The sequence below is a fragment of the Empidonax traillii genome, unplaced genomic scaffold (genome assembly GCF_003031625.1).
Source record: "Empidonax traillii isolate 1590-97213 ecotype Southwest subspecies unplaced genomic scaffold, ASM303162v1 scaffold20:size5563877, whole genome shotgun sequence".
NCBI classification, from domain to species: Eukaryota; Metazoa; Chordata; class Aves; order Passeriformes; family Tyrannidae; genus Empidonax; species Empidonax traillii.
The window spans coordinates 3,803,434-3,830,085 of NW_020955213.1; the positions used below are offsets into that span (position 1 = coordinate 3,803,434).

At 43.9% G+C, this 26,652-nt stretch overlaps 1 protein-coding gene across 5 annotated transcripts in view; it reads right to left on the minus strand.

Annotated features, from left to right (window-relative positions):
• Window positions 1-7,697: 7,697 nt before the first annotated feature.
• MBNL3 (muscleblind like splicing regulator 3) overlaps window positions 7,698-26,652 on the minus strand; it is an 86,690-nt gene continuing 67,735 nt past the window's right edge. For 2 of the 5 annotated variants that reach the window (XM_027899339.1, XM_027899317.1), the window contains exons 3-9: window positions 25,401-25,601; window positions 23,774-24,010; window positions 16,828-16,978; window positions 14,551-14,586; window positions 12,373-12,467; window positions 10,864-10,937; window positions 7,698-8,494 (exon numbers count right to left, since the gene is read on the minus strand). In XM_027899339.1, the coding sequence (XP_027755140.1) occupies window positions 10,881-10,937; window positions 12,373-12,467; window positions 14,551-14,586; window positions 16,828-16,978; window positions 23,774-24,010; window positions 25,401-25,601 (777 nt within the window). In that variant the 3' untranslated portion in view covers window positions 7,698-8,494; window positions 10,864-10,880. The remainder of the gene's footprint in view (window positions 8,495-10,863; window positions 10,938-12,372; window positions 12,468-14,550; window positions 14,587-16,827; window positions 16,979-23,773; window positions 24,011-25,400; window positions 25,602-26,652) is intronic. The other 3 variants (XR_003572965.1, XM_027899325.1, XR_003572966.1) reach the window with 3 other exon arrangements.

Genomic DNA, 26,652 nt, shown 5'->3' on the forward strand with positions numbered 1-26,652 from the left:
CTGGCATCAGACCCCTCTGGCAGCACCATCTGGGCTCAGCCATCATCCTGGTTGTCCTGGGTGCTGGACCAACATTCAGATGTCACAGGAGGTCAGTTACTCACATCCTCAGGGCCTTCCTGACGTCGTCCTCTGCCATCCACGAGAAGAGTGACGCTGCAGCCCAGCACAGCCACGCGCCCTGGCTTGGTGCCTCCAGCTTTAAGCCTCTATGGAGCAAGTGGTGATCTCAAGCCAACTTAAGGGTAGAAGCCCCCCTCCCTTTTATGCAATTCTGTTGGCAAGAAGGTGGGAACCAAGTTGGTAGTGCCTTTTGAGCAGTTTTCTTACCTCTGAATCTGTGCAACATTACAGAAAAGAACAAACAAGCTTGTCAAGAAGCAATTCTCTCCTGCAGCAGTCTAGACCAAGCTCAGTTGTGGTTGCTCCAGACCATGGTGAGAGGCTCTCCCAGCCTGTGCCGGCTGGAGGCCTGAGCCTGGCCATGCAGCCCGGGATAAGCTGGGCACTTGGAAGAGAGCTGGGGAATCCGGGCTGCTGCCAAAGGGAGGTTACTGCTGTATTATTGCACCGGGACATTCAAAACGGTATCTGACACAAATGCTGAAAGAGAAAAATTAATGCACACACCACTGTGCCACAAAAGCTGCAGGCCTTTGAATGGTAGTCGACTTATTCTTCATGGTTATCTTGGAACGCACAGCTCTGATCTCCTCTCTAATCACATCACAGACAGGGGCAGAAAGGAAGCATGGAAAAATACAAACCAACCAGGCCACATCACATGTGTCTCCAAAGGTCTAAGGCACAAGAGAAACCAAAAGGCAGCATCTGGAAAGTTTTACTTTTTATTTTTCTAAAATACAAATGTCTGTCTTTTGTTAGTAACTTTAATATGATAGGCCGAATGCATCCGGTAAAAAGGAGGCACTGGCTACAGAATTCAAAATACTGAAGGTATTTTCTGGAAAGAAATTTATTCTGTTGATCTACACTTTAGATACAACATTGAATCAATTTCATTAGTTATTATTTTTACATCAGAATCTTTGAAGTTTGGGACTAATAAACTGGAACTTGAAAAGTTTTTAAAGTAAACTCCTATTAATGTGTAGATATGGATCCATAAAAAACATAACCAAGAATTTTATACACTTTATTAAAAGATCAAAAAATAAACAATAACAATATAGAAGTAACATACTAAAATGAGTAGCATTATGCACATTTCTAAAGCACGTACAAGCACTACAGCAATATAATGTGGCAAAAAGAAAAATAAATTCAAAGCGTACACCCTGTTGGTAGCAGTTGAGGGAATGAACTATTGTGTTATGGAACTGAAACATTGCATTAACCTACGCCTGTCTGGATCCAATGATATTTTAATTTCTTACAATTCCACAGGGCTAAGTGTAATCATTTGTATATATTTTCTAAACTATACCATTAAATTGATATCTAATGTTTCCCTTACTTTGTTTTACCAGAAATGCCTATGAAAAGAAGAATGTGCTTCAAAGATCTACTTTACACAGTATAGTATAAATGTTTTTATATATTTAAATTAAAAATTAACAATTTAGGAGAACATTCTCTCTTTGATTTAAGTGATTGCCTAAAATACAATTCTCTATTTATAAAAAAAAATAGTGATCTGTTGTCAGGTGATGTAATAAAGGGTGGGGAGTTGGTTCATTTTCATGATCTAAAATAAAAATATAATTAAAACAAAGCTAATCAGAAAGAAAAAAAAAATCCCATAATCCAATCTAAGAATGGTCTTATCATCCCCTCATCTGCTAGGATACAAAAGCCATGGCAACAAAATCATTTGGCTTCCACCACTATCAAATAGCATCTGTGTACAGTAATAAAGAACTGGAACCTTGTAATTCGGTGTCAGGTAATTCTCTCTGTTGTGTGTTTGGAAAAATAACTTCATTTTATTTAAGAGTTGTTTTATTTTTGCATGTTTAAATATCTCCTTTGAGAGGCAGATAGAGTTATTTTTGATGATAGAGGATGTCAGTAAAGATCACTAGCAAAGATTTTAGCAGTGTTACCATGATCATGCTCATACCCCTACAAAGTTTGACCGGCTATGATTCATTTCGCATAGTGCAAAATATTTTTCTCTCATAATCCTAGAAATGAGAAAGAGCTTGATTATAGAAATTGATTACAGCAAAGGGAAGCCTTAATAACGTGGGGGTAGAACTATGTGATTATTTTGTATTAAAATCTAAGTTGTCACAACACCACAAAGAGAGGCAGCATCCGATTTTTGTTTTAACGACCCTGGGGCCGCATGATGACACGACTCTGACTCAACAAACCACCCACCGACACAACCCCCTGGTGAGGGCTGGCATCCCCAGGAGACAGGAACCTCCAAGGTACCAGGGGTGCAGGCTGAAGAGCAGGTCTTGCACTTGGCAGTGACAGCTCAGCCCCCAGCCCTGGGGTGGCATCAAGTGCCACCACCCACCCGTTCTGCTCTGGAGGACTCAGTTCATCGCTTGAGTCAGGACCAGCCTCGCAGCAAAACCAGAGTCTTTTCTGTAGCAAATCTGAGACCTGCATTGTGCAAAAAAAAAAAAAAAAAAATCCAACAAAACCCTAAACTTATTCCAGCCAAAAATAAATGGGTCAACACAGGCGCTTCAGCTTCTTCAAAATCCCCCAGTACTGCAGAGCCCCGGCAGTACCAACACAAACAGGAACACGAGGCTGATCAGTGGGCTGGGCTGGGGGGCCACGGCTCTGCTCTCCTTTGGTGGCAACTCAAAGGGGCTCGTTAACCCCGGCCTGCAGCACCCCGATGGCCACACTGCCATCAGCCTTCCCCTCCCTGTCCCAACACCGCCCAGCAGCGCCATCAGCAGCACTGCCACGTGCCTCTCAAAGGGACACCACGGCTGTTGCACAGCAGAAGGAACCGGTCCCAGACAATCCCAGCCCCTCCCTGTCCATCCGCTGCTCACCAGTCCCTTCCATTTTGATACCTTGCGCCAAAAGGTTAAAAAAGAAGAATCGATAAGTTGTGACATCTCAAATTCCTGCTGGGATTTAAATCACTCGCCACAATGACAGTCACCTCCCACAGATAAACAGTTCCAGCTAGAAATAGGATTAGGTGCTAGGAAAAATGCATGTGTGCTGCCATGGACCCAGCGGTCCTAATAGGATTCACTGAGAACACAACCTATCAGAAACATGACCTGGGGTGTATTTGAAAATGTAGGCTGATTAAAAAAAGTAATTTGAATCTTTGCTAGTGACCTTACTAATTAATTCCACACTGTTTCCCATTCTCTGTGCTGCAGGTTGGAGCTGACCTGTTATCAGTCTGCTGTATAATAAGCTATGGCAAACTACAAAGCTTTTACAACAGCAAAGCAACATCATGCTTTCAGATAAGTTTTATAGCAAAAAACTCCTCCTTTTCAAAGCCTTAGTAATACCTATCTCTTTTACAAACTTTTCCTGTATTATTACAGACTTTTTATATTCAAAATAAGTTCCAAGGATTTCTTTCGTGGACTATGTACATAAGTGCAAAAAAGGTGTGTCTCACACATTCGTACACTAACTGAATCAGTTTAACTGCAGCATATTTGTATCTTCAACACTGTTACGGGGTCATTCCACAATATTTTTTTTTCTTATGTACAGTTTTTGCTAATATAAATTAGTATTAAAATAGTTATATGCGTAATTATTTAGCCCTGATCATAACGTAATCATGTGAGTGCTCAATTTCTGGAGAAAAGAAAATTGCAGGCAAAGCTACAGTACTGAAACGGATTAATTCTGAATTCCCACTGTGTGAATGAATGTGAAATGAAAGCAAGACCGGTCACTATGTCGTAAATACAGGCTGCCATGTTTCTGAAGTGAAAATACTGTGGAATAACCCTTGCCACACAACAATTTCTACAAGCTATAAAACCTGACTCTAAATCCATGTGTTGTAAACTTCTTGACTGAAAAAGTGACCTTAAAGACACAAATTCAGCGTTCACATGGGACTTTGGGATTTTAAAAATATTCAATCATATCTTTATCTGACAGTATCGAACTGTACCTTTAACAAGCTCATACTGTTACACATCACTTTTAATTTACATGTGAAAATTTCACAAATAATGTATACAAAGGTAGCCATGTTGTAGTTTTGTTGCCATAGCAACAACAACTTAATATAATTAGTTAACAATGAATCTATCATTGTAGGAGTTACATACAAAGTTAATTTTGTTCTTAAACTGTAAACTATACAAACTAGTTATGGACTGTATTCTATACCTTACCATGCTTCAGTGTTGGTTTAGAATATAACTAAATGGGCTGAATACATGTATTAAAAATTTTAAACTTTCTCTAACTCTCCTTCAAAATTAAATTCATTAGTTACTAAAGATATCAAAAAAAGCAATAATGAAAACCTTAAAAACTAATGGTAGAGAAATGAAAATATATGACATGAATTAATGCGTTGTAGCCTAGTAACAATGTGTTGTAGCTCTATTTACATTTGGATTAGGCTATCAACTATTTTTTTTTAAAAGTTATTACAGTCTTAAACATACAGTATATACTCTAAGGCCTTCAACAGGCACATGGTAAAATCAGGTCAATATCAAACTAAATCCATTCAACAGGAATGGGAAATTAGATTTTCCTCATAAATTTCACCTTTTTCAATTTTCATGTCTGTGAAATGTACAAGGGATAAACAAAACGAGGACTCCAGTTTCTCAATCGCTGTGTACCCACGTGTCCTAGAGCTACTCTACCGCGCCAGCCGCGGCCCGCAGGGGACAATCTCGACATCTCGCCGGCACACGCGTCTCCTCCTCCGGCCACTTGCGCCCACGACACACACCCATCTCCAGCGCCGCCTCCGTGGGGGTCCCGGCTCCGGCAGGATGTCCACCGGCACACCCGCCGGGAGGACCCACCGTGGGAACCCGGAATACCCGTGGTCGGCGGCCAGCCCGGCCGTGCTGCCCTTCGGGAACACTCCGAGCGTGGTGTGGGACAGCGGGGAAGGATGGCGGGGAGGAAGAGCGCGTCGGAGTGCTCGGGAAGGGGGCCCGCGCGGGCTGGCCGAGGGAGGTAATGGTTTCTAGAACATTGCGATGCAAAAATACACAGTCAAAAATCATCAGCTAGACATTTCCAACTAAAAAACACGGCTGATTGTGAAATCATGTTCCAAATTACTAAAAACACTGTATTTAACAAAAATAATCTTAATAGTTTTATGAATCCATTTTATTTTAAATCCCTCTTTTATTGTCTGCTTATGTTACAGTTTAGTAGTAGTACTTTATATTGAAACTACTAACAACCTTTTTTCGTGAAAATGATCAATCTCAGCTTTCATTTTCCCTCTGCATGACCCGTTTTATCCAAGTTTCAGCATTTCTTGCATATTGTTTGCATAAGGCTGAGAGAAATGGACAAAGAGAAATAACTTTGGATAAATAAAAAATATAGGTTCATGGAAAGTGGGAAGCTTATAAAAATGTCACTAAAATTATATCGATTTAAACAAACTTACATACATCTCTTGTCAAATAAAGGATGATATTCATGCTTTTATGACATTTGTTTAGAGTCACTAACTAGCTCTGTGACTTTGTAATAGTCTATTTAGGAAATTTATAGTCTGGCGACTGTTTTTTTTTTCTTTTCTTTCTTGAACAAAGAAAATTAGAGCAAGTCATTGCACAACTAGTTTAAATAGTGCTACCTCAAAATGGCATTTTTGCCGAGATTGTTTTGAATTTGGTGAAGTTTAGTGCTTCAAGCTTTTCTTTCCTTAAACTCATTTACAAATTAACACTAAATTTGCCAGCAATATAAAAACTGTTGTGGCACCTAATATAACTACCCTGAACATCCCTCATTGGACCTCTTTAATAAAAAATAATCCTTAAACGCGCTTTTTTTTCAGTGCTTTAAATGTGACATGAAAACATGTATTCTAGGTTTACATTCTATGCACATCTATGCCAGATGTTTAAGTCGATAAATAAAACAGGAGGTTACATCAAAGTGTCAAGATATACAAAAATCCATTTAGCACTGAAAAAATTTCAACCTCCTTGAACTCATAAAGCCATACAAGCTTGAATGCATCCTTTCTGGCTTAAGAAGATCAGCTCTGTTCTTTGTTGAGGCACTGGCACAGGTTGTGCAAAACCCATTTTTGATACACAAATAATTTCAAACAGGAAGTACTCAAATCCACTTTTTCCACTAACAATGTTATGGTTTTGGGAAACAGAAACTCAGTGGTGAAAAGAACAGGTATGTGGTCGCCAATACAAATGAGAGTCACTGATTTCAGGCTGCTTGTGAGCGCAGATGACTGGGGAACATCCACGGACACAAGCGACTGTCAAAACACTGGGTCCAAAAGCAGGTCTTGGGGAATGTTTTCCCTCCACCCTCTCTTAGAGTTTGGTTCAAAGTCTGATGAAGTGAACAGAGAGATTCCTTCTGGCTCAAGGCCTTTTCGAGCTGGGCTCTTCAAAGGTTCATGCTACGAACGAGTCTCCACGGGCAGATAGTCAGAGCCTGCTCTGGGGCACACAGGCTGTGCCCTAAATGGCCCTCCATCACTTGTGGCCCGTGGAGATTCATATCTAGCAAACTACCTGAGCTCACACTGGAGGAGACGGGGCAAGGAAAATCTCTAACCAGGACAAACAATTTGAAAAAGAGAAGAAAATGTGGTTGATAGAATTTGGCACTCTACAGGATCACTGTGAGCTCAGGGTGGGCGGCCCTCCGAACACTGGGAGTTGGCCTCTTGCTTGGTTTCAATGACAATTCTCTTTCTCCTTGCATGGAGTCTGTGGATTTACAGCAGCAAATCCATCCCTTCCATAATGCCAATGATACTGTAGAGCTGTGACAGGGACGAATTTGGTGGTATCCTCAACCAAAATGCATTCTGCAGCCAGACTGTTCAGCAACGCAGCATAACGACAGGTTGGGCTGTCCAGGGTGCATGGGCTGAAATGGTTTAATTCGTGCGTATGAAAAGGAGGTATTGAGAACTAGCCCTTGTTGTGCAGCAAACATTGCTCTTGATCAAGTAGAAGGTGCCAAAATATATCCACTGACCTACAGGAGCTCCATTAAGACAAATGTTTATCTACAGCAGAAAGCTTACGCCAAGCTTTTTCCTGCTTTGTTACTGCTGTGTTTTCTTTAAAGGGCCAGAGATCGGGGGGGAAAAAATATCATCCACTTATGAAAAAGGGTAATTAAATAAATGCTGCATGCTGACAAAATTTGAAGAAGAGACACATGAGATTTCAGGCCGAAATGTTTCAGCACGCTTGGCAGAGACAAGCCCCAGGGCTCAGTACTGCCCAGTGTGGGCTGAGCTGAGGCTCTGGGCCCTCTCCAGCTAATGGGTGGCATCTGCTCCTCTCCAATGCAATGAGGTTTTGCCCAACTGAAGCTGTCTCACATCACCACCTTTGTTTGTTTTGACTGCACCATGAGAACAGCGAGAGAGATTGTGCGCCGTGTTCAGCTGAGAATGCACTTCAATGGACAACAGAGCTGCAGAAATCCCTTGATGCTTTCCCCTGTCTGAGCAAATTGTTCCTGCCCCCTTACTGAGCCTGGGGTTTTGGTTTTTTTCTTTTGTTTCCCCCCCCCCCCAAAAAAGTTTCCAGAATCAGCTCATTGTACTGAAAGGAATACCCTGAGCTGGACTAAAATGACAGCTGTCCTTCTATATCACTTGTACTAAAAATTTGGAGACTATCTGAAGGCAAATTTTAAATGATAAAAGGAACATTTAACACAAGCAACTTTAGCTGACATTAACAGCAAAATCCAGCAAAGGGCAGAACATTCCTGTGTCGTGTTTTTCAAGCACATAATTCCTGTTTCCCACAATAACATTTTTAGTAAAAAACAAACAAAACCCCATAAAACCTACAGTATATGAAAACTTAAGACATAACAATAATGAAAAATGGTATTGAGTATACTTGATAATGATGTACACTTTAAAACAAATCAATAGACTATGATGTAAACAAAACAGTAAGATAACACTTTAAAAACAAGACAAACATTTATCCATCGATAGTATACAGTAAACCAACAGTCCTCTGTGCAGATGCACTTATCAGGATGGTAGTCATAAAATGATTAAGTGTGTTAAAGTAATGTGTTATAAAAGTCTATTATAATTTCCTACTTGTATATCTCATATAACAGAGCGCTGTTTGTTAATTGTTTCTATAGTGCTTTTTTTTTTTTTTCTTTTTTTTTTTTTGACATTCCCATTGATCAGTTTTTGGTTAACATGTAGGCTGCAACAGGCTTACTGTAGAGGTGGTAGAGAACGATAGAGGGAGGAGGGGATATATACAGAAAGGCCATGCGCAGCTTCCCACCAAGAAGTCCTGGTGCTCCATAATTTTACTGTTCAGAATTTCAACATGGTCTGCTGCAGGAAAAAGAAAAAACAACAACAGAGAAAGAATAAGAAGTCAATACATATATATTTTAAGTGCCATTCTAAGAAGATACATTTACATCCTCACTGCAATGCCCAAGAGGTTGTCATTAGCATGTTGCAGAGAGAAAACATTTTAATGCATTAATTTTCTGAGGTAGGGTGAAATTGCTATTAACACACTTGGCATCCTCTTAAATCTGCAGTTAGGGCTTTCCCTTTCCTATGCACTTTACAACACTGAGAAGACAAACAGTGAAAGAGGGAGGTGGGCAAAAAATAGCCTGATTTTTGGACAGGATGCCGGGTACAGAGTAACTAAAGAGAGGGCTGAAGGAATCCCTGATCCCTGTTAGCTCTTGTTTCCTTCAGACAGTCACATTAAATCTGATCCTAAGGAGCCATGAGTCAAAGGCAAACTGAGCCCAGAAACAAAACACAGACACAGAAATCCTGTGCTCAGGGGACCCTCTTCTGGGAGCAAATGGTCTCTCTTGGGATGTACTTGTGAAAATACTTCCCTGAAAGAACCAACACTTGTCTGCTGCAGAGCTACGCTAGCCAGCCTGGACGAAACAATCTGTCCTCAAGAAACGGGCCACTTCTAGTTTATGCACACACACAGGTGGTAACAATGCTACTGGGAATGGGATCAAAACATGCTGCTGACAATGGTCACTGGTAGGTCTGTAAGCACTGGGGATATTTGGGACCATAGCCCATTTCTACAGCCTCCAACAGTGGTTTATGTCCCACAGCTGTGAGGTGATAAGAGGACAACAAGTACTTCTGGCAGAGCCGTGACTCACACACCTGCTTACACTGCCCTTGTGAGGAACAGGGTCCTTGTCTGACCCAGACCCATGATGTCCAGTGGCCTGATTCCAAAGAAATCCCGTAAAATTCAGTATGTTAACCCTACTTATTCAAGCAAAGGTTTTTCACAATCCTTAACAGCATGGCTGATAGCTTGTTTGTCAGACTGTGCCATGCTCCCTACTGACTAAACAAATATAACCCAAGGATGTTCCCTGCCTAATCTGAAATCTCTATTGACAGTGTGAGTTTAAGCACACACACACATAATAGTGAAAAGAATTCAGGAAAAAGAAAAAAAAAAAAGAAGTTTCCTGAAATAAATGCTGAAAGCAATCTTGAAGAGTTTAAAAATTAGGCTCTTCCAATGCAAATGATCTTCTTATCAGGTGGAATAAACTGTTTTACGTGTGTTACGGAAATGGGTCCACACATCAGGTGTCACATCTGTCTGTCTGTTGTTTGGAAGAGCCCCACACTGTACAAGGAACATTTTCACTAAGGGGATAGCTTGGTGTCATCCCTACATGAGCAGGGATCCATGGGCACAATTAGCAGGTCAGGTACATGCGGTACTTAATTAAGGTCAGCAGAGATAAGGCTACCACTGAGAAAAGTAACTTCTGTTGATTGCTAATAGATATCATTACAGAATTGCTAGCCAAATTAATTTCCAGCATTTAAGTACTTGCCTGTAGTATGTGACCTAAGGACGAAATGGGTTGCATATCTGTGTATATTAAATGGCCTGCTTTGAGAAAATCTGGTGACCTCTTGTTGAATTGGCTGAACTGCTTTTTGCTCTCTTGGGGTAAAAAAATACAGTGATGAACAGAAACTCTCAAAGGATTTTATCTCATGAGTATCAGCTAAAACTCACAAAGAAAAGCAATGGAAAAATGACACTGCTGCTATGGCTGTGAAATAAGGTCAAAGGACAAACCACTCATTCTCATCATTCTCACTCAGAGGAAACTAGCAGCCTAGGGAAGCCCAGGATCTGCAAGCAGGATGAAGACTTGCTTCTGACATCCATCCTGGTCTTAAACCCACCATGTGCCTCACTGCAGCTGAACAGCAGAGCTCTGCTCAGGCCAAGCCAACCTTGCAGATGCACAGCAACTGCTGCCGACCCAATCCTGCTTACCCCAGGAAAGGAAATGTCACTTTTCAGCTGACTCATTACCAGAGCAGGCTCTGCCACCAACACTGCAAATCCCCGAGGCATCTGCAGGCAGCTGGGAGCTGTGCAGAGCAAGAGCAACCTGTAAACACAGCCGCTGGACTCGGGGGATGCACTGAGGGAGGCTGTGAACACCACAAAACAGGTATTTCAGACACAAGGAAACACTGCTCATTATAAACCATAGGGCTGGTCTGTATTGGCGTTGCAGCTGTTGAATTCCTGTTGAGTCAGCAGAGCGTGAAGACACTTGGGGTGCCATGGGCTCAGTCCCTCTGCCTGAGCCAGCCCCACTTTGGGGGACGCAGTGCCCGTGTACAAAGCAATCCACCATAAAGAGAAATACCAAAAAGGAACTTACTGTTCTATCGGGAACTTCTACATCTGTGAAACAAACATGCTGCTACTCAGTTCATCTACTGATAACTGGGATATCTACAGCAAAAAAAAACCAAAGAACACAACACATTAAAACATTGCCTTGAGATTAGGCTGTTCATTCTCTCTTCAGTATCAAGTTAGCAAGTACATCAGTGTCTTATAAAACAGGATTCATTCCCAAAAAGTCTTTATTTTGCTACACATTTAAGTACAACGTAGCTGCACCACTTCTGATGCCCTGTGAAGTACATGGTGATTGTACCGAGATTTTGACTCCATAGACTACAAGTAAGATAGAAATGCCCTTAAACTATCTGGCTGAAACAGGACTCATACAGTCACAGAGCAACACTTCACAGGAATTTCTGCTTTCTTCTCATGACCAATACGAGTCTGAGTAAGACCTGCTCTGCCTGAAAGTAACAACAAAGCACGGACAAAGACTGGCAATTCCTACTCTAAGCAGAAATGCACTGCCTAGGACTTACACAAGCAAAACTCAAACTGAAATCCTCGTAACCACATGCTAGCAAAAGACTAGAGGATGCCCCTGGAGATACTACTGGCATTCAGCGCGGCTGAGAGCCTCCTACAGAGCAAAGTGACACCCCGATTCCTTTGCAATAGCTCTAAACCTGAGAGCATAACAAATAAAAATGCTAGAGTAAGTACTGGGGAAAAATAAACAGAAGTGTTTGAAATGCCTCTGGTCTAACTGGGAAAAAGTTGTGGCACACCAAATTGTCAGGAAGCATCACTAGGACAAGTTGTGTATAAACAGTTCAGGACTGGTGCGGAAGCAGCCATCACACTCAGTATCTTCAGAGGAAAGTTTTGGAAAGAATTATGGCTTGGCAGACATGCATGGAATCCTGTACACTTATGGCAGTGCTACGACAGCACGTACTGCACATCCAGAGTCATTTCTGTAGGGATGGGTGACATGCTACTGGTGTAAAAAAACTTTAGACTTCACAACCTCATTCCCTCATTTTTTTGTTTTGGTTGTTTGGGGATTTTTTGGTAGTTACTAGAATCCAATTTTGTAGTGGGGAAAGGCCACTTTGTGTTTCCACTTCTACTTTCCAGCCAGGAGAGGACATGCCAAAATACCACAGGGAAGGATGCTCGGGGTGGTATTTCTGCTTGAGACTGAAAGCAGAAGTGCTGCAGGTCTCGCGACAGTTACGCTCGGGAGTTTTACAGCCCACGTTTTGAGGGCCTGGGGGGGAGGTTATGCTTTCGGAGAAAAGCCTGCACCCCTGCCAATCGCCCATCCCTACGCTCCGGCTGGGCTTGCTGCCCATCCCACACACAGCAGGACCGGCTCTTGACCGATCCCCAGACACACACACGCGCACACGCTGCCTCTGCACACCCGAGCCTGCGCCGAGCGGGTCGGGACGATGCTCGACCCCGCACGGGATCCAGCCCTCGCCCGGTCCTCGAGATCTGAACACGTGAAAGAAAGCCATTGAAAGGGCCAAACCTGATTGGCGGTAGCTGTTGCAGCGAAGGGGACGCTGGTGGCAGGAGTTGTTGCTGCAGACACAGTGGTGGGCGTAGCACCGTGCATCATGGGCACTTTCGGAAGGGAACCATGGAAGCGACATACGGGAGGGTGGAGCGTATATATATTTTGTTTGTTTGTTTTTATGTAACCATGGCAACATGTGGTGGATTTGGGGGCGTGGCAGGAATCACAGCAACAAGCCATGTGACATCGTCATGAAGGACACATCGGGGCGCAGCATGCAATCACAGTGCAAAGCAAGACAGCGTTGGGAAAAAAAATAAGAGAGAAGGGGAAAAGCCAATTACAATTATAATTAAGGAAAAAACCAAAACATTCTCAACACTTAGTACATTTATAAGCAGAACAATGATGTATTAGACTCCGAGGGCCAAATTTCCAAAGGGGGGAGAGGATGGGTGTGCTAGCAAAAGCCCACGTCAGCTCGCACCCGTGGGGAGTTAGACACAGCCAGTGCACGTTCCTTTGGGTGGGGACATTTTGGCAAGCGCACCCTCCCGCCCGCCTGGGAAAGCTTGTCCCCTTCCCTCCCCACCCCATCCCCGCCAGCAACCAGAGGTACATGATGCACTTTGCAGTGGCTGCCGCAGCCCTTTCACCAGGTTTTCTCGTCTCTCTCTAGCGGGGACGTGTTTCAGCACAGGACAGAGCTGGAGGCACGGCAAACGAGTGGCTGGCAGCCCGAGCTCTCTCTGTACATATTTCAGCATGCTCCCTTTCCACCCTAATTCCAGAGGATTTGGCAAAACTCCCCTCTTGCGGGGTCGGGGGGTGGGGGATGGAGAGGGGATGGGACCGAGAGGGAAGAATACACAAATGCATCTGAACAGCTACAGTTTGCAGGAAGAGCATCCAAAAGGACAACACGGCAGCAGGGAGCTCGGCAACCTCCTGAAGCTGCGCGTCCCGCGGAGCACAATACTGGAGGGGGATGCTCTGGTGCACACACGGGCATCCCCCAAACCCTGGGGGGATTTTGCTGGGCCGAGGCACCCGCAGGAAGGCCCAGCCATCCCCACAAACATGCGGTGGGGAAGCAGACTCGCCTTCCCCTCCACCCCAGCAGGCACGTCCAGCCCCAGCAGGGAAGGAACATGTGCCTGTGGGCTGGGCACACTCCGGCTGTGAGATGTTAGAGCGTGTGGGTTGGGGTTTCCTACAGACAGAGGTGTGTTTGAAGGACTCAGCTCCCCGTCATGCAAGCGGTGTGTCCTCCCTGTGCTGATAGGAATGGGGAGGTTCAAGAGCAGAGTGCTTAGTCAGTCATGCCAAAGCTTTCAGACCTGCTCTTGGAAAGCCTTGCACCCTCCCCTCCTGCTCCCACCTCTCTCCCTCTGGCTGAAGCGGGCACACACCTGGATGCTAGGAGTCTTGTATAACCTTGGCTGGAGGATGAAAGCTCAGCTTTCACCTGCTCTGCTGTGCCCAGCAGCTGTAGACAGAGGGGAAAGTCCTCAAAGGCCTGCACAGGTTTCAGTAAGACCCAGATGCTGAGCCTGAACACAGTGGTTCCTGCAGCACTAAGTAGCACGTTCTCAGCCCTGTCACCTCATTGCATCCCACGTGCACATACAGCGGTGCCTCCCTACCATCCCCTGTGCCTGCACACCTGACACTACCCTACAGAGATGACTCTTCAGCCAGTCCACGGTCCAAGCCCTGCTTCTCTCACTGTACAAGCAGTGCCCTGCTCTAACAGAGGGGCTGACCCCAGATGTGTTCCTCCTTAGCACCTTTGTTAAACAAATGTCCTCCAAAGGACAACCAAAAATCCAAACTCTAATCTGCCTGATGCAAAAAAAACCCCAAAAAACCAAACCAACAGGATCCTCCCATTGCTATTTCCTTTTGTCAGATGACTTAAATGGGTTGTAAAAACATTTTAAGTGACAAATTTTTGTCTCTGCAGCAAAACTAAATAGGGGTGGGAACACACCACCTTGGATTCTCTTATTATAATTCACATAAACACTGCACTGCACAGAAATTAAAGGAATACAACCATTTAAGCCTCAAAGAAGACAGTAGATAGACAGTCACACCACTCAGCCACCCAGGTTCTCACTGATGCATACTAACTTGCAGTCTCTTTCAGATTAAGAAAAGTTGAGAAGTTTGTGTAGAAAAACCTACCAACGCTTGCAGTGGGTGTCATGCACAGAACTGACCCTGCACACCATGCATTGAAGCGTGGAAAGATGAACAAAAGGGATATTTCATTAGTGAAGCTTCAGTGTTAGATATCACTTTTAACTAAAAAGCAGGTATTCTCTTTGCAGCATTCAGTATTTAAGCACATGCAAACAGATTCTGCATATTGGTACATAAATAGTTTAAACTCAGTTTTAAGAGATCATAGCAAACCAAATTAATTCTTTAATTCTTGGGTAGTAGGGAATATACTTCTTCTCCCACCTTGGTATCAAATAATATGACTGATCCCAGAAATCAGGGTTGTTTGGGTTTTTTTGGTGTTGGGTACGCTGACTTCTTTCTGATCACGTCAGCAGAAAACAAACTGCCCTTAGAGGAATGTCATACTCGTGTTAAAACTGACTTTCCAAAAGCAATTTACTCCTGCGAGCAGGGGACTGGGATTCAAAGTCTCTAGTTTAAGCTGAAAAAGGCGTATTTTTTCTGGACTTGAAACAATTGTAGTCATGATGCCATTTTCAGCAGACACCCCGAATTCTCCCCCCATGGCAACCCACCATGCTGATCTCTCAATAACTGAACAGGAGATACTAAGAAAAGCAACAGCTCGTTTCCCCTCCCCACAGTGAAAGCTGCGATGTGCCACCCCTCTGCTTTGCCTTCCAGAGCACTGCAAAGGCTGAGCCCAGACCTGCAGCCTGATGCGTAACGTAAATTCAGAGACCCGGTCTCTGACTGGAAATCTGCTGCTCTGCCCAGCGTTAATGACCTCAAGAGAGAGCAGGTGCCTGCAAGCAGACCTGTTACACATCAGCCCTGCGCGTAATTTCATTGCCATGACACAGGGCACCCCAGCACGGCGAGCGCCGGGCAAAGCTGATTTATGGCGCTCGCATCAGAAATGCACGTCCTCATGTCAGCTTTGGCAACTGCGACCTCGAGGAAGAGGAGCCTGCAGCCAGCTGGGGGCCTTGGCATTCTCAAAGGTGCCACACAACAGAGCTGTGGTAAGGTCAGCTCAGCCCATCCCCTTCAACAGCACTTTGCAGAGCACAAGGTAGGAGGCTACTGCTCAAGTCCCTTCCTCCATCTTTTCATATGAGAATCTACTTCCCCGGAAGAACAATTTGGCAGCTGCTGAGTTCTGAGTGTCTCCAAGCCTTCTCAAAACAGAAAGGCCACACGAGCACAGGGCTTAGGTCCCCAGTCCACCTGAGAGTTTGGTCTCAGGATAGGACTGTCCCTAAAGCTTTTCCCCTGACCCCAAGGAACAGCAAGGCCAAGGTCCAGGTCCATTGTGTGTTCACCTCCAGGGGTCAGCCCAGAGAACCACTTTATATATTTTTGTAAATATCATCTGGCAAGTAAATACAGCATTAAACAATAAAAACATTGGGCATTAATTTTCTCATGATGCTCTGAATGATAATAATGATACTAAAACACGAGCTCTCAGCTCTGGAATGTTCCTAATTCAGCCACTTACAATGCTTACTACTCTAAGCAGGTTTTGGTTTTCATTTGGTTGCAGTGAGCAGATGTTAATTGGCCAGTCAGCAGTCAGTCACATCTGCCACTTTAATATTTCCAGTCCTATACGAATTACTGAACTGCATCTTTCAATTTTACTCTGAGACCTTAAAGGTACAGTAAAAGCTGGGAGTTAAATTGCTTTTAAAAAGCTTAGGGTATCGTACTGGTCAAAAGACAAGCAAGAGGGAAATATATGCCTTTAAAGAGGATTATGTAATTTGTATTTACTAAAGACGAACCGTCCCCTCTATAAACATCACAGCTGCTGGAATATGTAGGTCACTGAGACAGAAGCTCATGAAGATACCTGCAGCTTCAAGAGAGCAGGTACAGAGGTCTGTAAGACATTTTAATGAGTGCGTAAGAGCGCTAAGCAAGAGTTAAAGAATTAATTTGGGATTAACCAGTTGAACCATAAGGAAGAGAAACAGAAAGTATGAATTCAGAAAAACATGCAGACATTTTTCTTAGTTTGACTGCTTAAAAAAACCCCAAACCACACAAAAAATGCTAAGAAGGGATTTTTACAAGTGAAAAGCTCTGAATTGTAGTAGGTGAAGGGAAAAAAAAGGTCAAACAGATGTTAATTTTTCATCCATTTTTAACATGAAACTACACACCAATACTCTTTTGCTAAGGACTCTTACAAATCTGCTCATTAGCTGAACACTGAGGTCATAAAATAAACAACCATGATGGTGGGGAAAGCAAGGAGACGCTTACCTGTGGGGATGAATGTAGGCTGTTGCAACTGCATGTTGGCTAGAGCCTGTTGGTAGTGGAAAACGCTTGGGTTAAAGACTGTGGTGGCACCATTGTTTTTTTCAAGTGCTGGCCTCTTTGGTAAAGGTTGAAGTGCACCAGGCGGCAGGGCCTGTGGATAAGGGATCATTAGAGACAAGCGGAGTAAATAAAGGGGCCCAGATGTAGGTCAAGCATGCAATAAATAATAGGGGGTCTTGGCTGCAAATCACCTGCAACTGTGATCAACTTAGCGAGACAGGGAAGAGAAGAGCAGCTAAGTCACAGTACAAGTAGTAGGTGAAACAACAGCTTTACTAGATAAGCAGTTAGTAAATGCACCAGGAGAAGGGGGAGAGTCCAGAAGGAGCAGGGATGCTAACAAGCTTTTCAGCAGGACTGACTTGGGCACAGAGGTAAAAAAAGGCACAAGGAGAAGGAAGGGGAGAGCTGATCACCTGGGCAGGATGCTACAAAGAGCAGTTGCAGGCAACAAGCATTAAGAAACCCAAAACAAACAGGTAAGAAAAATATAGTAGATGACTACTTTAAAACAATAAGATTAGCGTAAGCAACAAATGCCATGGAAAAAAGGGGAAGTTTGCCTCTAGTTCAACACCTGCCTACATGTATGTGTGCATATGGGGAAATGTACACACTGTGTGCAGCCAATCCAAGTGTCCAGGTGGTAAAGCAGTAGCTGTTGCCAATTATACATATAACATTACATTTACTGTGAAATGCTTTTCCACTTGTTAGTAGAGAGGCTGAGCAACATGGTCAAGACCAGGTCTGATTCTCCACTGCTCACACCAACAGCACAGCCACCACCAGCACATTTTAAACTGCCCTCACTTTCTAGAAGGTGGCCTCCATCAGTCAAATACTGCTCACTCATTACTAACAGTGGAAAAAGCCATTGACAAATCCCCTCTTTTTGTTCTATCACACCACCAAGCTTCTTCCAGCCTGTTAAACCTGTTTCATGATCAGACTTGGTAAAAAGCATTAACCCAACTCAGGAACTTTTCTCAGTGAGTTACTCATCATTCACCCAAGCATGTCTCAACCAGCAAAGTAGTATGTCAGGTTCTTAGGAGACAGGAATGTTTCTAATGATTTACAGCTTTTCATTGTACCCAAGTAGAAACCACACTTTTTTCTCCACATTGTGATAGAAAAGGGTCCTTTTTAATTATGCCCCGCAGTCCTTTTGCACGTAACGCTCCCATTGACGTCAATGAGATTTACGCACGTGGAAGTCATGCAGAATCAGGTCATTTCTGACTAGTTGTTAGTCTGTATCATGTAGCAAAGCAATGGCTGAAAAACAGGGTTATCACTCCTATTTTTTTTTTTTAATAGGTGACAGTGAATGGTAGGCAATGGAGGAGGTTTGGCTAATGAAGGGTTAAAGCCACAAACAAACAGTACTCAGAAGAAAGGATACATGTAAAGAGATTTTAAAGCATTATGAAGATCAAGACACAACAGAATGTAAGTGAAAGCTTGCAACAGTTTGTCGCCATCTAGAAACAGGTTTCACTTTAAATTTATTTTGCTATGGGAGACTGCTCATCTGAGAAATGTTAAGTAAGATATTTCCAGGCAAAACATTACTCCATCCTATCCCTATTCATATGGTGGCTTTTGGGTGATTTTAATATTAAAAAAGAAAATTAGAAGAAACTGCATTTGCAAAACTGCCCTCAGACATGCACATATCCTCTGCTAGTGCTAGCAGGCATCCACTGGCAGCAATAGGATTTAATCTTTCCAGATTTCTTCTGGTTGGTACCAGAAGATAACAGTCAAAGATGGGACAATATTTTCAGACACAGACACCAAAATCTTTTACTTAAGGTCCACATTTTAGGATGAGGTCTTTGAGGTAAAGATCTAAGAGTTTTCATTTCTAGGTAAGCTCTCATTGGTATCTATGTTAAATCTGACTGTATCTATATCTTTTCTATTTAATGACAGCTACATGAATCCTCCAGGCACGGGAGACATCTGCAGCTTGCAGAGACTGGAGTAGCTTCATGTACATCAGAGAGGTTTTACAGATTAACACTGACTGAAGAACTTGCTGCTTGAATTCATGCTCCTTACAGTGCCTGATTGCTAAACAATTATTTTCAGACACTTCCAAAATCTGCCTCAGAAAAAGAATTTACTAATTATAGCAAAGCAACTGTGCCAGGCACTTAATGGACTTTTGACTCCCTGCTTCTTGGCCTGTCACCACTCCAAAAAAACACATTATCCCATAATGGCAGTGCCAAAGGCAGAACAGCTGAAGGCTTTGAGACCTTGCCGTAATGCCTTGGCTCTTTACGGGACAATTCCCGAGCCCAGCACTACAGTAAGGAGCATACAGACACCACCAGGCCATAGGAATGTCAAGGCACAACAGACTCTCCCATCGTCTCTCCAGCATCACTCTTCCTCCTACCCTGCTATAGCCCCTTGGGAGAAAAGAGCTATGGCAGTCCCACCACTGCTCCCCGAACAGCAGCCATGTAGAGAAACCCAAATAAATAAATGCAACATCTCCAGAGTAACTTATTCTGACTTTCTTTTCTTTTTGTGTGTTTGTGTGCACACGTGGGTACACAACCTGTGCAACATGATCCAGCCATTGCTGGTTAAAGGGATGATTCAGTTCAGTATCCATGTGATAACCCTGCACTGATTCCAATGAACAATTTCCACTACAAAAATGCCAAGCAGCCTCCCATTTTTGGGCTGGGAAAGCCACATTCCTGCTGCAACAAGAATCTGAACAAAGAGGCTCGTGCCACTTCTCTGCATGGCATGGAAAGCAATCCTTCAGCAAGACTGAGAGATAAAAACACACTGCATGCCAAAGTCAAAATTTCCCATGTGCTGGTTAACAAACATCTCTTTCTTTTTTTGCAAGACAAGAAATGGATTAAATCTTTGCAACAAACAATATAATGGCACCTGCAAGTTCCCCTGGCACCATTATCTCCTGAGAGCAGATCACATCTTCACCCCTCTGCACTCAGCAAAGAGGGGCTGGGTCTGCTGCTTCAGCCCCAGGTGCGACAAACACAGGCTGATCTGAGAGAGCAGAGGTAACCCCCCCATTCCCTGGCAAGCAGCAGAAGCAATGTGAGCTGTTTCCTCTGAAGATTATACATGCTCTTATCACCACTGTGACTCCTCCTCTGGTGAAGTCTTTGAGAAGGGTTCAGAGGAGGCGACATATTTCAACAACGTGGCTGCAAGCCTTCCAATGCGTCAGAGCAGGCAGACTATTACAAGTGACTTATCTCGTGGGGTTTTGTTCAGTGGGGGAGTAAAGGGCTCTCCCATTCTCTGCCAGACCATGTCTCCTCAGAGAGATGTCTCTTGGAGAGGGCAGCGAGGCACTGTGCAGGTCCTGCCTGCACTGGCTTTGGGAGGAGTGGGAAGTGAGAGGCTGTCATTCCACCACTGCTGGCAGAAGCTGGTCCCTAGCAAGGCTTCCTACTGCTGCTGCCTAAAACTCTGATAAGGGACTCTCTTGACTACTTAAACCCAAAAGCAAGTCTTCAGAGAGGATGGGGGAGCAGATCAGCCTCTGCTTCCTAGCTCTGGAAATGGGAAGCAACACCAGCTTAATGGTTTCTGTGTCCACTCTTCTCTTTTCCCGCTGTAGCTGAGCAACAGCAGCTGCTTTTTTTAGATGTATTGAATCCCATGTTATTTGGGAAAATGGGAAGGAGTTGTCTTCTATAGAGCCAGGACTGACAGCAGACTGAGAATGGCTTTTGCCTCACTCTGAGCATCACAAAACCAAGTAAAGCATATTATTTGAGACTAAGAAAATAATTGAAGGTAGCTTAAATGAAGACAGCTTGCAGGCAGAAGTTCAGGGAGCAGATCCTGTGCTTGAGACTGAAGCAAAAGGCACCCAGAGTGAGCTCCTTTTGCTGACACTGTCCCACTGGGATATGAGGGGAGGAACTAGACAGTTCCTCTGAACATGGCACACAGGTCCTGCACTGAACCTGCTTCAGTTCCCAGCACAGACCTCCAAGGATGCTGCTTAGCCCTCTCCCCCCTAAATCTCAGTTATGTCCATTGCACAGGAACACCCTTGTGCAGGGCAGTACCAGCATGGCACTGCCAGGCAAGGCTGCCATGTTGGGAATACCACAAAAAGTTGCTGGATCTGTCCCACACCACCCAGTCCTCTGGCATTTACAGCCCACAGCAGACCTAATGAGTTAAATTCTCACTGAAACCTTGCACCTCGTGACTCCAAAGCTGCCAATGTCTGAAAAAAACACTTCAAAAGCCAGAGCTGCCTCCCCCCAAGATTATTCACTGCCTCCAAAACACATCCAAGCTTCAGGAGGCAAAGCTCGAACATTAGTGGATGGTGTGTGGGGCGCAGGATTGGCATGTCTGAACGCACACTGCAACATTTCTGGTTGGGATGGGCAGTCTCCCCGGGCACTAACACCACAGATCAAGAGCAGAAAGCTTTCATGCAGACTAAGATGGTTACGTGCAAAGCAAGAAGGTGAAAGGTCCAAGTACCAGGTCAAAGGTTGCCTCGAGCGGTCGCTTCAGTGATCTGACAGCTGGCTGAGTCTTAATTAGCAGGCAGCGAGCACATGATGGCAATGGGCCAGGGAGGGGGGTCAAGCACAGTAACAAAAACAGCAAGCAGAGGTGTGTCAAGAGAGAGCAACAATTTGGGGAGGCGAAGAGAAAAAAAAAAATAAAAAAAGTGAATGCATTATACAATATATTAAAAAGACGAGGCATGCACAACGTGGGGTGGCTGGGTAATTACCTGGCCTAGTGGCTACTCAGCTATTTTGCCTCGGTAAGTTTTAAAAGTAAAGAAATGTCATCACAGGACATGTGCTTTAGGGCTTGGTCGCGGCGGCCGGCACAGCGGGTCAGGAGCGCTCGGGGATCAGCACCTGCAGGGGGACTTGCACTGGGCCGCAGCCCCAGTGCTGCAGCTACAGCCATGCAGGGGCCAGCAGAGCGCCCGTGGAGAGGGAAGGACCACCGGACACGGAGGGAGCTTCAAGCACGTGCTTAAGTGCCATCCTGAACTGGGGACCGAGCCTGGCCCAGTTCATCCAGCGCTGCACTGACTTCAGCCAAGCAGGAGTGACTAAAGCTACTACTTGTGCATGTCAAGTAACTGCAGGATCGGGCCCCTCAGAAATTCTGAATTTAGATTTGAAGTCATTCCAAATCTGCTTTTAGAAGGTACACCCTTTGTCTGTCATCTGTATTTTGGTCCAAGAAAATGGGGCACCACTCTTCCCATTATTAAAGTCTTACACCTCAACAGGTACAGTAAATGCATCAAACCTTGAAAAGTCGATAAATAATGTAGGCTGTTTTGGTAGCGGGGTGATGCAACAAGCCATCAATAAATATTTTAAAGGTTCTACTTAACAGCATACAAATAAGGTTAATTACATTTTTAAGAGAAGCCAGCAGCATGAATAAAACATGCACTGGCTTTGGTTAAATAGCAATGTCCTAGATAATTAGTGAAAAAATAAAGATTCAATTGTAAAAAATACAAGAGTTTCATTTCAGAAGGTTATTTTTCAACAGACTGGGTTCTTATTTCAACAATAATAAAAACAATCAGAAAACTAATAAATAAACTCTGCAGGACAAATAAATACTGCAGTATAAATTGGTTCTTCAAATTATATTCCAGGTAATACTGATGATACAAGGAGGGCACTTGTTTAATTTCTAGAGTTGCCCTGGTTTTGCATTATGCTTCACCACGAACGAAAAGCAAATTCCTCCACTATCTTAAAAAAAAGGTATTTAGAAAAATTTTGGTAGCCTCAATTCTAAATCAAAGAGGAGATGAGCCTTTTTAATATTAATTTAAAAAAAAATTTAAAAAGTCACAGAACAGATGAGGTTGGAAGGGACTTCTGGAGATCAGCTAGACCAAAATCCTGCTCAAAGCAGGGTCAATTAGAGCAGATTCCTCAGGACTCCATCCAGGCAGGTGTCTCCAACAATGGAGATGTTGTAGTGTTTGATCTTTCTTTGGCAAAGAATTTTTTTCTTATGTTTAAATGAAATGTCCTGAATTTCAATTTGTGCCATTGTCCTATTCACTGGACATCACAGAGAAGAGTCTGCCTCCACCTTCTTTACATCCTGCATCAGGAATTTATACACATGGTTAAGAACACCTGGACCTCCTCTTCCCTCCCCAGCTCCCTCATCTCTGGAATAAACAGGTGCCATTAAACCAAACTCAAAAAAATGGCACACTCCAGCTAAGAGCTTCATCTGGCAAGTCTTCCTTGACTCATTTTCAGAAGTGTAGATATAGACACAATTCAAATTAAAGTGCAGTAGGACCACTTCTAATAGGTCCAAAGCATCAAACAAGTCAGGAGGTCACCCTTGGTTTGTGTCTTGCAATTTCACTAAGCCTTGGCAAAGGTATCAGGCACAAGTTTGTTAAGCTCAAACAATTGGTATATTTTCTGCTTTTAAGTGGAAATTTTGCTACTGACTTGAACAGGCCAGGATCTCCCTGAAAAGGATCTGTAATAGGATGGGCAGTCTTTGCTTTCGTTGTGTACTGAGGAAACCGAACTGACCCCTACGACTTAGCCAAGGAAGGTTCCAAGTGCTGTTGCACTTGCATTCATGTCACATCACAATGTCATGTCAGAAAATCACTGGGTTGGTCACCATGTCCCTACCTGGCGAGATGTACTGTGCCACTGAGGGTTTCATGCTGTGGTGAGCACAGAGAAAGGATGAAGAGATGGGATGCATCTTGCACATGCTCTCGGCTCTCTAGTCAGCCATTTACAAAGCTCTCTACTTTTCCACAAACAACACATATGACACGTGAAATCTCTTAGCAATAGAATTACAGCCTGAGAAGAGCTCTACTTACCATTGCAGCTGCAGCTGTCTGGTTCACCTGGTGTTGAGCTGCCTTGATTTTGGCTTGCAGGTGTGCAGGGGGATGAAAGTACTTGCATTTCTCCCTAGAGCATCGACCTTTGATGTAATCCATGCAAACTGTAACAGTATTTTCATTTGTGTCTATCATTGCAATATCTATAGGGTGAGCATAGCGGCAATCATTCTCACCACGTGTGCAATTTCCACGCTGAAACTCTCGACAAACCTTAAAAGAAAGTCACATCATTGAGCAGAACATCAAGTTACTCTTCATTCAGTATTTTCAATACAGAATATCAGTTCAGTTGGCCACATTAAAGCACATATGTATTCTAAATCCATGCTCATCTGGGGTAGCACATATACCAACAGTCACAGGAGCAACTGGTACTACTCACAACTGCTTCAGAGGATGAAAAAAACCACAACGTTAATAAGGCCAATTACCAAATGCAAGTGAAATACAGAATTTGTGCAGAATCAAAGTGACCCCATAAAGACAATGTCATTTTGACAAAACTTTGGATGCTCAGGATTCCTGCTATGCCTCTAAAGCTTAAATGTTAATAACTTTGCCATTTATGTCTCACCTATATTATGTATTTGTTACGGAGTACACTCTTGGGTAGGACATTTAATTCTAAATGTTACATGCTGCTGTTATTTGCAACAAGTGCTTTTTCTTAAATATGAGGTGCCTCTTTCACATAAATAGTCTACTGCCCTTCACAATAAAACCCCAACCCTGGCATTACATGACAGCACACAGTGTTTTTGAAGGTGTTGCCAAAATTACTAGTTTTATTAAGATCTTGCAGCTCCTCTTAAGTTACGACCACTGAAGCATCAGAGGCAGAGGAAAAGGTTTCACAAAATGGATCTGCAAGGTTTCCTTGTCTGAGGAGCTGAGAGAAGCTGTTGAGTACTACAGCTAGTGGTGCAAATCACATACCAGGGCACTATCAGACTGAGTGTGGAGAAAGGTGAGACATCAGCAAGGCAAGATAAAGCACATAACACAAAACAATGTGTTTTGAAATTACACCCTTCTCCACTACCTTCCTGTGTTATAATTTACACCTGCGGGGGCCTCTGAATTCAGGTCCTCAGCCCTTATCTCCTGCAGAGCCTCCGCTTAGGGTTTCAAAGAAGTTATAACTCCTCTAACACTAAGTCCCAGCACGCCCAGCCAACTGTGGGGGGAGAGATGTCTTTCCAACACCCCCCCCCCAGCACTCCCATCTTAAACCTTTCTGTAAAAGCCCATCTCTAGACAAGGGAAGCGACTGTTACTTCTAAAACATCTCCTACTCAATCTAAGAGCGGATCGCCTACTTGCATTTTTTTTTTGAAGTGTGGCAGATTACACACAAAAAACAATCGGAACCCTGCTCTAACATCCAGTGAAGTCAGAAGAGTAAATTCTCCCAAATTTCCAAGGATTTGGGATCAGGCCCCCGAAGAGTCTGCTCTATCAGACAGCAACAGCCCTGTGTTAGGAAAGCTGCAAAATAAGCTGCACTGTGCTGCATCAGGTCATTCTAGGAGAGAGCAACAGCTGGGAGCACATGTCCCGTTCATCCCTGTCAGCAGTATTGTATCACATGTCCAAATACCTCCAGTTTATCCGTACGCATCAGTTTCTGCCCGGCAGAGCCTCCTGGTACTGTAACAGTGGGATTTCCGGAAACCAGGACAGGAGTATTTGGTAAAAGCTCTGCAGGAACCAAGCCCATCCCAGGAGAAACATGACTCAGGTAGGGACTGAAAGCCATCGTGGGGCTTGTTGCAAGCGATGGAGTCACAGGAAATGTTGTCTGTGTATGGAAAGAGGAAAAACAAAGTATTAGTTAAAAAGCTGTCTTGGATTACCCATCAAAGCCTTGCATCGCTTCAATCCTTTTAGACAATTTGATTAGACACATCAAAATGCTGTGCTCTCCAATCTCTTCATTTATCGCCATTTATTTGTGATCCATTCGCTTCTCCTGACTCACACATTTGTGACTCATCCTGAATACAAGGCATCTTTATTTGTCAGATCAAAGCGTATTGATGATCTTTATAGTTTAATGACACAATTAAGGATTTCATACCAGCAATTAGGGTAGGCCCAAATTAAACAGACTTCTCATTCCCAAATAAATGTCTCAGCTTCTGTATGTCTACACTGCAATGCTGTAGAGAGACTCCAAGGCAAAGTGCAGGACCTGGAAGCAGGTAACCCCATCAGCTGCATAGCTGAATTCACCACCAGCCTGCCCCAACCTCCGTGTCAGCATGGCTAGTGTGGCTCAGCTAGACAAAAGGGATAATTTAGAGTCAGGGACATATCTCTGTTGAGATATGCCTGGTGGTCCAGCACCCTGCACATCTGGGGTTGGCTTCAGACTGCCAACAGTCCCCAGGCAAAAGCCATTTTGCAGGAGTATCCCACACTTACACTCCACATGAATGGTATCAAGAAGACATCAAACTCATTAATGTCACAATGTTCCAGACCTCATGGCTTTAGCAAGAGCAAGGTGAGTCTTAGGCTTGGAGGTACCACGGTCAGAGTGTACAAGATGAGGTGGCTCAGGTGGACCAGCACAAGGTCCAGGACCCCACCTATGCTGCAAGAGCAATGAGGAGATAGAACAGGCCAAAAAGATCTTGACTACTTCAGATCCCTGCACTGTGTTAGTCAGACCCTCAGATCACAGCAGAGCTTCAGCAAGGAGCTGGCTGGCCAGAGCCACGTCCCTGGCCTGAACAGCTCCAGCAGTGCTGGCCTGGGAAAGGAGCTGCTGCGCTGCCAGGCAGGCCAGATCACACAAGGCTCCTAAGCAGATGCTCAAAGTCTGTGAGTACTCCTACAGCCAGGGA